The sequence below is a fragment of the Corvus moneduloides genome, chromosome 20 (assembly GCF_009650955.1).
Source record: "Corvus moneduloides isolate bCorMon1 chromosome 20, bCorMon1.pri, whole genome shotgun sequence".
Lineage (NCBI taxonomy): Eukaryota > Metazoa > Chordata > Aves > Passeriformes > Corvidae > Corvus > Corvus moneduloides.
In genome coordinates, this window is record NC_045495.1 from 3747970 (window position 1) to 3760831 (window position 12862).

At 63.3% G+C, this 12862-nt stretch overlaps 1 protein-coding gene across 4 annotated transcripts in view; it reads right to left on the bottom strand.

Annotated features, from left to right (window-relative positions):
* Nucleotides 1-12862, bottom strand: part of ABR (ABR activator of RhoGEF and GTPase) — a 38058-nt gene that overhangs the window by 5169 nt on the left and 20027 nt on the right. For 3 of the 4 annotated variants that reach the window (XM_032130013.1, XM_032130014.1, XM_032130015.1), the window contains 14 exons: nucleotides 12528-12588; nucleotides 10401-10453; nucleotides 10129-10269; nucleotides 9684-9805; nucleotides 9431-9596; nucleotides 9195-9317; nucleotides 9046-9121; nucleotides 8796-8900; nucleotides 8269-8343; nucleotides 8033-8130; nucleotides 7789-7920; nucleotides 643-702; nucleotides 439-548; nucleotides 61-200 (listed from right to left, as the gene is read on the bottom strand). In XM_032130013.1, coding sequence (XP_031985904.1) covers nucleotides 61-200; nucleotides 439-548; nucleotides 643-702; nucleotides 7789-7920; nucleotides 8033-8130; nucleotides 8269-8343; nucleotides 8796-8900; nucleotides 9046-9121; nucleotides 9195-9317; nucleotides 9431-9596; nucleotides 9684-9805; nucleotides 10129-10269; nucleotides 10401-10453; nucleotides 12528-12588 — 1462 coding nt within the window. Of the gene's footprint in view, nucleotides 1-60; nucleotides 201-438; nucleotides 549-642; nucleotides 703-4765; nucleotides 5123-7788; nucleotides 7921-8032; nucleotides 8131-8268; nucleotides 8344-8795; nucleotides 8901-9045; nucleotides 9122-9194; nucleotides 9318-9430; nucleotides 9597-9683; nucleotides 9806-10128; nucleotides 10270-10400; nucleotides 10454-12527; nucleotides 12589-12862 lie in introns of those variants that run through there. The other variant, XM_032130016.1, reaches the window with a different exon arrangement.

Genomic DNA, 12862 nt, shown 5'->3' on the forward strand with positions numbered 1-12862 from the left:
GGGGGTCTCGGTGCCTGTGAACCCTCCCATGGGAACATCAAGCTCCCCCAGGACACTCACTCGCATCAAAGACAGCTTTCAACGCCTGGATGTCAGTGGCGACTCCAGAGATCCTGTAGATGCCGACCTCCTCGATGCCCCTCTTCTCCACCTCCTCAATGCACTGCCGCACGATGTAAGGCACCTTGGAGCGCTCGCGCCTGGCTCGGGGAGAGGAGCCCTCAGCAAAGATTCCCAGGGGAACCCGCGGCAGCCAGCCCAGCCCTGCAAACCCCGGGCCAGCAGCAGGATGGGCATGCAGGTGGGAAGGATGGGGATGGTGAAGGGAACGGGCAGGTCCCCAGCAAAGGCCAAGCTCCCCGGTGTTGGCGGGAGCAAGGGGACTCAGTGCAACCCCACACCCACAGAGCACATCAGCCCCCACAGCCCTGCGCTTACTTTGTCACAATGCTGATCTTGACCCCGAAGACACCAGTCTGCTTTTTGGATGGGGTCCTCTTCAGGCTCATGTCCCTGCTTGTGAACTTCATGGAGAACTCCACCTTGATCTGTGGGAGACAGGGGGTGAGTCCTGGCTGGCCTGAAGGCAAGAAGGGGCTGCCTTCACAGCGAGGGGCTGTGGGGTCCCCCGGCCCTGCTTACCCCATTCATCTCAATCACGTCCATGTGCCAGTTTTTTGTCTGCACGGCCTGTGGGTCCAGCTGTGGGGAGAGATGGTCTGTGATTTCTGTGGGGACACAGCCCCATGCCAGCCCCGCTGTCATCCCAACCTGGTGGCCCCCAAAGCCCCTGATCTGCAGATGGTGTAGGGCACAGGACATGCTTTTCCTGGGCAATGTGCTGCTCATGACCCGAGGATGGAGAGGTTCGTTCCCCTTTGGGGTCTGGGGTCACTCTGGCTGTGCCCTGAAGCCAGATGGGCTCAGCCTCCCTGTCCTGCCCTCTCCCCAGAGCCCCTGCAAGGCAGTGCTTTAACCCACACCCGAGAAGCAAGAAACTTCCAAGAAATTAGGACTATTTCTGGCAGCAGATTGATGAAACAGAACTAGGGCAGCGTTTTCCATGCAGAAAAACAACATCTCCCCATAGCCAAGGCTATTTATAACCCCTGGGAATGACAGGCTCTGCTATTTCTGGCTTTGGGGCTAGCGGGGGACTCGGTGACGCTGCCCCGGCGCCCGGGTGCCGCGGTGAGGTGCTGGCATTCCCAAGGCCCCGGCACGTGCCGTGGTGGGTTCCGGGCTCCAGGGCTGGGCAGAGGCGGGTGCAGTTGCCTTTTGGGGCTTTTTGGTCCCCAGCTGGTGGTATCGATCCGGCCCCATTGATCCGTGTAATGCACGGGGCGGGCAGCCAGGCACTAATGTCCCCTTGGGGAAGGGGAGGGGATATGGGAGCTGGTGGGGGCTCCCAGGGCTGGGGACATGCAGCTGCCAGGCCACACTTGCGCCAGGCACGCGGGGTCACTCCGCAAGGACACGGGAGTTTCCTGCAGCTGCTGGGTCAGGAGATGCTCTGGGCGAGTGTAAAGATGTCCAGAGCTGCTGCTCCAGCCACGGAGCTGCTGTTCCCCTGCCCATAAAGTCACTGCATGTCATGATGGGGGGCACTCTGGGGTCCCTCATGTCCCTTCTTGCACACCAAGACCCCACAGTCCCACGGACAGGCTCGAGCTGCCCTGGCTCTTGGCACAGACCCAGCACGGTGGCATTGCCACATGCCCAGCCCTGTGTCACAGTGAGCCCGAGCAGCTCCTCAGCCATGGGAAAATTGTAGTCCCCAGCAAGACAGAAATGCTGCTGTCTCCAGCACAGCGCAGGAATGGCTCCTGACATGGAGCCCTCCCTGATGCTCCAGCCCAGCCCATGCAAGAGCCCGGAGAGTGCCACGCTGCTTCCTCCGTGCCAGCCCTGCGGCTGCTGGAGAGCAGGAAAAGGAAGGCTGCAGCTGCCCTGGGCTCCCATGGGACCGTGCAGCAGGTCTGGACACTGAGATCACAAGACTGCAGCCAGACCACAGCCAACCCTGGTCCTGCTGCTCCAGCTCCTCTGTGTTCCCCCCCAGCACCGCATCCCCCACGGTGCTGCCATGCAGCCACCACGGCCAATGCCACCTGTCCCAGGGACTTTCATCCATCCCTGTCCCACTCACTGCAGTGAAGCCCCTGTGTCCCCCAGCCAGCTCAGGAGCCTCCCTGCTCCGCAATGCGATTTAAACTGCAGCCACCACATCCTTCCCTTTTCCCATCCCCATCCCTTGGGTCCCTCCAGCTCTGATGGCCCTGGCAGCTCACATCTGGAAGGGCTTTAGCAGAGCTCTGAAGAAAGCTTTAATGAAAGCCAGGTTGGCTGCCGCCAGTGCCGCAGACCTTACCCTGAGCACGTCACTTCCCCACAGCCCCTTCCCCCTGCATGGGCAGAACCATCCCACAGCAGCCAGCAGGGCCCGAATTTGGGCTAGTTCTGCTGGCACCATGGGCCTGAGCCCCCTTGCAGCTGGGGCAGGTCCCTGTGCCCCTCTGGGGCACTGACTGTGGCCTGGCCCTGGTGTTCTCTAACCCTCCTGGCCAGCACCCCGTGCAGCAGCAGCAGCAGCACACAACGCTGCCACTCCCCAGTTTAAGCAAAGCCGCGTCTCCAGGTGTGGGAGGATGGATGGGAGCATCCACCCACAGAGCCAGAGGCAGCTCCTGCCCACACAGTGCTGGCAAACACCCTGTCCCAGCTCCCAGCACCATCTCCTTCTCCTCCGAAGGGAGCTGCCTTGCTCCAGCAGGACGCAGGGACATCCCAGGTCAACGGGGAACTCCTGGGCTGGGAGCCCTGGGGAACAGCCCCCGAGGCAGCACTGTGCAGGATGAGCTGTCAGCTCCTCTTTGGAAGGTCAGATGGCTTCAAACACCAGCCTGTGCCTGGGGAAACATCTCAGCCAGGTCACGCCTCCAGGCTGCTCCCTCCTGTGTCTCAGCCATGGTGGTATCCATGCCCGCTGCGGTGCCACGCTCATTCATGGCGAGGTGAAACACCCTCTGTTTGTTGCCACAGGGAAGTGCCATCATCCTGGTTTCCCAAATTATCTTAAGGTGTTTACTTGTAGGACAAGGCCCTGGGATGTGGAGGAACAGACGATGAACATCCTGGCAGTCCTGCAGCACTTTGTGTGTCTTGGGGAGATCCGGCTGGTGCTGACCCCCTCTCCTACTGCTTGTCTTGTCCACGGGACAGCTCCGGACTTAAGGTGATGAGGCCATATCCTGGAATTTTGTCCTCAAGACACCTCCAGGTCTTGGCACTGTGACAGACCCAGGCAGAGGTCCAAGGTGAGGAGCTGAAAGGGCTCGAAATCTTTATGGTGGCTCCCCAGGGCCCCAAACACTGGGATGCTGTGGTGGGGCAGGGGCTGCCAGGCTGGGCACATCCCTTCCTCATATCTCAGACCCATGAGGTCAGCCAACCATCAGCCTGGGTGAAGCCATCAGGAGCACACTGGTGACTCAATCAGCGAGGTCATCTCTGCCAGGGCCCTGGGGAGCGGGATCCCGGAGGAGCTGCTACAGCCAGCATTGCTTCCCATCAGTGTGGCACCCACAGACTCCCCAGCCTGGCCTCCCGTGGCTGCCCAGGCAAGCAGATCCCTCACCAGACCTCCATGCCAGCAGCTCCCTCCCCAGGGAACAGCCAGTCCCCGAGCCCCTGGCGCCATGGGACAGAGCAGCCCCCACACCACCAAATGCTGCCAGTAGCAAAGCACAGCCCCCCAAAAAAGCAGTAATTCACAGACCCGACTGAGAGCGACCCGAGGAGCAGCAGCAGCACCCACAGCCCACCAGGACCCCGCACAGACCAGCCGAGGCCACATCCTGCCCTGCAGCCCCAGGGCTCCCGGGCAGCAGTGGGCAGGGAAGCCAGCGGCCACAATGGGCACGGGAGATGAAACCCCTTCATGTTTTGACCCAGCAACAGCCGCCGGGCAGCCTCCCCACAGAGGCCTGGCTGCCCCTTAATCCCCTGTGCGGAGCGGTGGCACAGAATCGAGGTTAATGCCACTGCGTCACACGCGGCCCCGCCGCTGCCAAACCGAACCCCCACGGGCCCAGGCAGCTCCTGCCCGCGGCCACAGCTGAGCCCCGAGCCAGCAGCTCCCTGCGCAGGGGGACGCCACCGAGGGAAACCCCCAGAGTCCCCCATAGGGCTTTTGGGACAGCCTGCAAGGGCGCTGTCCCCCTCCTTTGTCACCTCTGTCACACATCCCTGCACTCTGTGCTCCCACGGAGACGGGCAGCACTGGCTGATGTGGCTGCGACATAGCTGTGGGCTGGGGAAAGCCTGGATCGACCCGGGTTGCAGGAGGAGGGACACAGGCACTGGGTGCTCTGGCACCGCAGGAACCTGGCCCCAGCCAGCCCAGAAGCATCACTGCCCCCTGGGCAAGCTCCAGGGCTGGGCAGGGGCTTCCCTGCCCTGCCTGTGCAGGACCCGCCGGTGCAAACAGCTCAGCCTCCCCGATCCTGTCTGCACACAGAGGGAGAGGGAAGGAGGAAAACGAACACCTCACAGGCTGCCAACTGCATCGAAGAGCTCCTGAAGCACCCAAACAGCCTCCCTGCTCCGTGCACAGACCCCAGAGCACTCACTCTCCACACAAACAACACAGCCGCCCCTATCAGAGCCCCCCCACCAAAAAGCCACGGCCAGCACAGCAGAGCCCGGCGGAGCCATCCCAGAGCCCAGCACCGTCCCCTGCAGCCACCCCCCGTACCCGGAGCACCTTCTGCCGGAGCAGTTTGCTGCGCACCCTGCCCCAGAGCCGGGCGCCCGTGTTCGGGGGCCGCTTCCCCTCGGGCTCCTCCACGCCGCGCTCCGGCTGCTGCTCGCCCCCGGGGCCGGGGCTGCCCTCCGGCTGCACCAACACCTCCGTCATCGCCACGATCGCTTCGGCTCCGGGCAGGCGACACGAGGCTGGCCGGGAGCGTCCCCGCGGCTGGGTCAGCACAGCACCCGCATCCCTTCTGCCGGCGGGGAGAGGTCAGCGGGGGCCGGCCAGGGGAGCCCTGCTGGGGCGGCGGGGCGGCGAGCGGGCAGGGCTCATCTTCAGGGTGTGAGCCAGGCTGGCGAGGCGGCGAGGCAGCCCCAAAAACCTCCCTCCCCCTGCGAGGAAGTGACTCAAAGGCAGCCCCCCCCCGCCGGCGGCCCCCACGCGTTTAACTCTCGCCCTGCCGCCCGCCGCCGCTCGGGAGCGCTGGGGGGGTGCCCGGGCTCCCCGCCGCCGTTATCCGCCGCTATCCGCCGCTATCCCTCTGCCGTTATCCGCCGCTATCCGCCGCTATCCCTCTGCCGTTATCCGCCGTTATCCGCCGCTATCCCTCTGCCCTTATCCGCCTCGCCGCGCCAGCGGCAGCCGCGGCCCCGAGGCACCGCCGCTGGCGGCTGCAGCGTTCCTGGCTCGGCGCAGGAGCCAGGCTGGCTCTCCTGCTCTCAGCAAGGGGCACGGGGATGAGGCTTTTGGGGTCTGTTGTCATGCCTAGGGACAGCTGGGGACCCCCATGTCCCCTCTGTGCACCCTGGCCCTTGTCAGCCCCGCTGCCAGGGGGTGATGTGGGCAGGGAAGCCCTGGAAGGGTCCCCGCCTGCTGCTTCTCCTGACAGGCAGGGACATGGTGAGGCGCAGGCTTGGGGGGACTTGCACTGCCCCCCAGTCCATCCCTCAGCAGCCCCTGGAGTCCACATGGGTCACTATGACTCCCTGCAGCTCTGGGGTGCCCCAACATGACAAATCCCCCCATCCAGAGTCTCTGCCAGCCCAGGGAAGCGGACAGACAGACAGGCAGCTATTACCTGAGGGTACAGCAGGCACCATGCCCATGACAACACAGGCTCTGCTCCAACAGCCACAGCCCTCCTGTGCATCAATGAGCTGAGGAAGGGGCTCCTGAGACCCCCTTCATGCACCCACTGCCTGTCTTCTCACATGCCCCAGGGCATGGGGGCCAGATCCATCCTCTGTCCTCTGCAATGTGGGCACAAGCACTCACAGCCTGCTTTGCCCACCACAACATCTGCCTGCCGTCCTGGCACAGCACCACGCACCCCTGCCAGCACCCAGCAGACATGGCCCAGCTGCTGGGAGCAACTGGGACAGCTCAGAGCTGAGCCCTGCAGCGCAGGGGACACAAGACCCTCATGGGGACACAAGCCAAACGTGGCAGCCCTGTCCACAGCATGTTCCAGCTTTAAAAACTGCAGACAAAATGGGGTTAACAACAACAAAGCAGGGTTAATGCCAACCAGGAGTCACACCTTTCCACTGAGAAGCCAGTGCTGCTATGTGGAACCAGCAGCAGCTCATGATGAGCCCAGAGACCAGCTGGGGTGAGGAACATCCAAGGCAGCATCTCTGCCTAAACAGATCAGGGACAAGAAAGGGGGCAGCTCTGGGGCTTGACTACAATCCACTGCCCATCCTGTCCTGCCCTGTCACCCAGCCCACCCCTGGGGCAAAGGCCAAGCTGTGGCTCTGGGCAACAGCAGGACAGCCCCAACTCTGACACTCTTCCATCCATCCAGATCCTCCTTGGGATAAGCAGCCCCAGGGCCCTCTCCTCTCCCTTTCTTCCCCCACAACTTTTGCACAGCGGGTACGAGCTGTGCTGTCCCTGTCCCGACCCCTGCATCTCCCAGCATGACTCATGTTTGTTGATCCAGGCTATTTCCGAGAGTGCAGCTGGACTGATCCCCGCGGGACACCGAGCCCCTTCCCTGCCCTGGCCTTCCCACTTGGCTCAATGCCACCCCCACGCCACTGTTTCCTGGGGGAGACAGCAACAGACGGGTGATTCCAGGTATGAACAAGCCACTGGTGAAGCTGAGCCCCCACCTCCCTCCCTGTGCCCCCCTCCAGTGCTGTTTCCCCACAGCATCCCCTTCCCAGCAGCATTTCCATGCTGCTCTCTGCTCCCCTGGGACCTGCCCTCAGTTGCTTTCCCACGGAGCAGGCAGCCATGATGGGCCCTTTGAAGTGGCCCTGGGTCGAGGGCTGTGTCCCAGGCATGCCCCATCCCCAGTAGTGCCAGGAGGGCAGCCAGGCTGTGGTGCCCACCAGGAAAACACAGGGACACCCCCATCCCGAACTGCGTCCCCCTGCCCTAGGCTTCCCTGCAGCCTGGCCAAGGTGGGTGCAGAGGGACTGTGGGGTCTGGGGGCTGCCTGCCCCCTGCTCCATCCTCCTGGTCCTGCTCACCTGAGAGCATCTCAGGGCAGCCCAGGCCTCCATCCTCCCTGCCTGGCAACCGCCAATCAGAGGCGGCTCAGCTGTTGCCCTGGAAACCCCTGTTGCCATAACAGCAGCGGATGGAGGCACAGGGAAGGCAGATGGTGGCAGAGGGGGACACAGGAGGGACGGGGGGCTGCACATGCAGAGCCCTCCCTGGGGCAGCTGCCAACCCCTCCCTGCAGCCCCCTGGGGCCACGGCACGGAGAGCAGCGGAACGGAAACACTTCCAGCCCAGCTGGGGCTGGATGCACCTCTGCGGGGTAGGTCTGGCTCTGCCATCTCCACAAGGCCCCTCTCACTTTGTCCCACCTTCTCCTGCAGCCACTGGACCCCAGGACCATCCTCCCCATGCCTGATGCCCACCCACCTCACTGCCTTCAACCCCACAATTGCTGTACCCCGCTCCCAAAACCAGAGCTCTCTATCCCAGGCATCACTCCAGGAAAACCCTCCCAGCCCAGCTGCCAGGCCCTAAGGGGTCCACCTTCAGGTGAGAAGATGCCCAAAAGTCCCAGTGCATACCTGGATCTGCCCCTTGCCCATGATCTTGTCCACAATTTCATTGTTGTCCTTGTTGAGTTTGGTCTTGTCGTAGCACTTCTCGTAGCAAAGGATGCGCAGGGACTGGGAGCCCTCCAGCTCGATCTCAAACTCCTGGGGTGTGGAGGGAGGGTGTCTCAACCCCAGCACCCCAGAGCAGCTCCAGAACAAGGGTTGAAGGGAAATGGGGAGCACAGCCCCCTCCCCGCATCCCACCTTCCCTCACCTCATTCCACTGCGGCTCCGTGGTGTCCCGGAACACCCTGGTCTTGGCTTTGCTGACGAAGTAGCCAAAGGAGTCCACCTCCAGCGTGCAGTAGAGGTCTGGGGGAGCAGACATTGCTCAGCACCCCAGGAACATCCCCACCATCTCCCAGGGGATCACTGTGGCCAGAGTGGGGTCACGTGCTGGACCCCAACTCTTCTGAGCCCACTCCAAGCAGGGTGGGCACCCACACTTACTGGCTGACTGCTTGAAGCCCTTGGCAGAGTGGACGATGACGTGCAGGAACCCATAAAGCCCTGGGGACTCGTCATCTGTGGCAGGAGAGCAGAGGCTGTGTCAGGGCCTGGGGCTGGCCACCCCCGAGGCCACCTTTGCCACAGCAAGCACGGTGCCTGCAGTGGTACCCAAATGCCCCCAACCCCCTGGAGGGACATCCCTAAATTCTGTATCCCCCACTGACAGATATCCCAAGCTCTCCTGCTGCTGGACAGTCCTGGGGGAGGTTCCCAGTGGGGCTGGCTGGGTCTCACCCTGGGGACACTGGTCCTGCCCAGCCCATGGGGGTGCCAGAGAGAGCCCAAAAGCAGCCCCGTGCTGCAGCCGGGATTGTGCTGTCTGGGAGCCCGACGCTGCTCCAGCAGTGCCACCTGGTGGGAAGCTGTCCCCTGCACAGCAGGGTCCCCGCTCCAGCCCAGGGACCCCACAGCTCCTGCCCAGCATCATCCTGAGCAAAGCAGGACCCACCAGCCCAGTGGTCACTCACCGTCCTTGTTGCTGGTGACCGGGATGTTGTGGACAGTGCGTAGCTTGAAGCAGGACCCCGTGAGCACCTGCAGCTCCACTGAGCTCAGGACAAAGGCCTGGAGGTCTGGGAGAGGACAGAAACTTCAGAGGAACACAGCCAGTGCTGGTCATGGAGACTGGAGAGCACCAGGCTGGGATCCTACAGGACCTCCCTGTGGCCTCTGGGAGGGCCAGGAGCCCCAAGGGGGCCTCGGCAGCCCCAAACTCACCCTTTTTCTGCAGTCTCTGGATGGCCTCCCTCCACTCAGACCGCTCGTAGTCGGAGGAGAGCAGGAAGAGGTAGCTCTGTAAGAGAGAGGGGGATGTGGCAGGCTGTGTGCAGGCAGGGCTGAGCCCAGCCCCAGCCCACCCTCCTCACCTTCCCGTTGCGGTTGTGGATGCGGAAGGGAATGGCAGGTGAGTTGAGGAGCAGCCAGAATTCGTTCTCAAACATCTTCTTCTTGAGGCGCTCGATGGCCCGGCTCTGCCCCTTGTTGGCTTTCTGCAGACGGGGAGCAGAGAGGACCTTCCACAGGTGCCCCTGTCCCCCATGTCCCATCCCTGATCCCAAGCAAGGCACCCACCCCGACAGCAAGTCCCACACCCTTCTCTCACCTCCTTCTGCACCTCGCTCTTGATGGCTGAGATCTTCATCTTCATGTCCTCCAGCTCATGGTCAGGGATGACGTGGACCTGCGGGCAGTGCTCCGACTCCTCCGGCGAGGGGAACACCAGGTCGGCCAGGGGCACGTACCACTTGCAGTCGTACTGCTGGTGCTTCCTGCAGGCAGGGCACGGATGCTGACTGATGCCTGACACCCTCCCTGGCACAGCCCCTGGCCCACTGAGGGCCCAGCACCCTCCTTACCCCACCGCTGTCTTTTTCAGCTTGGCACAGAGCAGCACGTCGGTGAAGAGGAAGACGTGCCGCAGCTTCCGTGAGCCCTCCGACAGCTCCACCAGGAAGCCATCCTTGACAAGCTGCCGGGTCTGTGAGGCAGAGGGGCTGCTGTGAGAGCAGGCAGGGAGCAAAGGCCAGCAATCCATGGGGAAAGGCCAACAATCCTGTCCCTGTCTGTGGCTCAGCCACCAGGAGCATGGAAAGGTCCATGTCCTCTATGCTTAATAAGGTACCAGCAAGCAGCAAGGACTGGGTAGAGCCCTAATCTTGTACCTAGAACTGTATCTGGAGGAACCCCTCCAAGTCCTACCCAGGCACCATGGAGCTCTTCAGGATGGAGACACCAGCCAGGGGCTGGCAGAGAGCTCAGCCCTCACCCTGTGCCCAGCCACTGCCCACCCTGCGGGCTCACCTCGCCCTTGGGGGTGGTGACCGCTGTCCTCCGGGGATCAATGTCCTCATTGATGCTGGAGAGGAAGTTCTGGGAGATGCGGAGGGCATCCTGGAGCAGCGGGTAGTCAGGGTGGTCAGCTGGGGTGTGCTTGAGGAGGTCCTGGAAGGAGACAGGCACAGGTGAGCAGCTCGAAAGCACCCACCCTAGAGACCCCCTCATCAACTGCAGATCCCCAGGAGCAACAGAGACAGAGCTCACCACCATCCCCCAAGGACTGGCATCACACTCACATGCAGGACGAGGGTGCTCCGTGTCACCCGGTCGATGGGTTTGTACAGCAGCGCTGAGGGGAGAGAGAAGGTGTCAGCAGCCACCTGTGGCTGGAGCCCTGGTCCCTCTCCCACCTGTCACAGGCAGCACAGGGGCAAGGAGGGGAGCCCAGATGCCCAGAGAGCCCCCCTGGTCTGCACAGAGCCCTGGGCGAGCATCTGGGATCAACAGTCATGGTAGTGCCAGGAGCAGTGGGGAGCCACCAGTGCCAGAGCCCCGTGTCCTGCTGTGCTGGAGGCACGAGGAACCACAGCCAGGCTGGTGTGTGGTTGTGGGTGGTGAGCACCACTGGCACTGCAGGAGGAGGGCCGGGCCTCTGTGGGAGGGGTGAACCCACGCTTGCTGTGCGGTGGTTGAGGAGCGGAAGAGCCTCTCATCACCCTCAGCAGCTTTTTCAGTTTCCCTTTTGGCTCAGCGCTGGGTCCTGTCCCTCACCGTGCTCTGCCACCCCACGGGACACCTTGTACCCACCTCTGTGCACCACCCCAGCCAGCCTTGGGTGCAAAGGGGAGCCAGGCTGCTCCAGCAGCAGCAAAACTCCCACCTACAGAAAACACGGGGGCCAAGGCATCATCCCAACACCGTGTCCCTCCCCACAGCCCCCCATGACTGCACATGAGGCCCCACTCTGGCCAGGGGAGCAGAGTTGCCTCACACACAGGGTACAGACAAGCCCTTTCTCCTGCCATGCACCTTCCCAGCAGGAAACAGCCCCAGAGGCTCTTCAGAGGCACATTTCAGTGGAAGCAGACAGACCCTTCTCCTCCTCCCCAGCTCTTTGGGCAGGAAAAGGCACGGAGCCCACTCACAGTGCTGCTCCCTGTGCCTGGCCACATTCATGTCTTCCCAGGCTGCTTCCAGCCAGGCTGATACCTCTGTGTTTTCCCTTCACTTTGGAGCACTTCCCCAAACTGCCAGGGCCGAGAGGAGCCAGGTTTCAGACCATGGGAGAGAAGGGAAACATGCTGCTACCTCCTCATCCTGGGCTGAGTCGTGGGGAGCTCCCATCCCCTTTATCCCAGAGGGTGCTGCCTCACAGCACCCGGTTCTGAGACAGGGTGAGCAAGGGGTCTCTGCCAGGAGGTGAGGATGCCAGCCTGAACCCTAACCAGAGGCTGCACCCCCACAACTCCATGCCAGAGGGTAAAACAAGAGCCCTGCTCCCTGTGACAGCCAGCAAGAACCCTGCTCTGGGATAAAGCGGGGCAGCCAGGGTATCCCCCCCTTTTCCACCACCCTAGACCCACAGGAAGGATGGACTCTCCTGCTGCCAACACCACAGGCACACACAAAGCTCCGGGGAGCCCCGGGAGGGGTTGTCCCAGCACAAGCGAGGAGCAACGGGCTCCTTGTGCACACAGTCGCACCAGCCTGGGACCCACGGGCAGCAGCAGGCAGGGATGTCTGCTGCCTCTCCTCCCAGCCATGGAGAGATGGACATTCCAGCCCCCACGATGCTGGGGCAAATAGGGACCCCTCCCCATCACCACCCACACGGCACAGCGCGGGCAGAGGGGGTCCCCCAGCCCAGGATCCCCCTGCCCACCCCAGCTCCTTCTGTCCCATCGCCGGCACGAGCCCCTGCCCGGCGGGGACGGCAGGCGCGTGGCTGCGTGTGCCGGAGCCAAGATGATTCAATCGAGCCTGGAACAAAGACGCTCCCAACTTCAGCCTGCAGAGCACGACGCAGCCTCCACCCCCCCGGCAAAGACCCCGCGGCATCACTCCCCACCGGCACCCCAAAGCGGAGCCGCCCCCCTCGCCTCACCATAGGTGCAGTTACAGCAGAGCCGGACAATGACGAGGATTTCCATGGCAGCCCCGTGTCCGCGCAGCCATCGCTGCCGCCCCGCAGCAGCTCAGCCCGGCTGCGGCACAGCTCCGGCCCCTCCGCACGGCTCCCGGCACGGCCGCGGGCGGGGAGGAGCGGTGGGCAGGGGCTGGGGGGCTGCCGCACGCCCCCAGCATCCTAAAGAGCCGCGACCCTCCCTCCCCGCCGGCTCCGGGCACAAAAAGGGCTCAGCAATTCACCCACGCCGATGCCGTGCACACAAAAGGCTGCGTCCCCTTCCCCACGCCCGCCGTACCCTCCATGGTGACGGACGTGTGGCTCTCCTTCGAGTCCTTGGGGCCCTTCACCTTCAGCTCCTAGGAAGGGAAAGGGCCATCAGCGCAGCCCGCAGGGGGCTGGGGAGGGGGGGAAGGTCATGGCTCAAGGTCATGGGGTCCCCCCCAGCCTTCCTGCACCCTGCTATCTCCCCCCGGGCCCAGCCTGGCCGTGCTGGAGGCCACACACGGGTGCTGGGTGGAGGAGTGGGGGATGCTGCCTGGCTGGGAGCAGCTCTGGCTGTGCCCAGCAGCTGGGGCATGGTGGTGATGCCACCAAGCTGAACAGGACAAGGGGGGGCAGGTTGTAGCCACG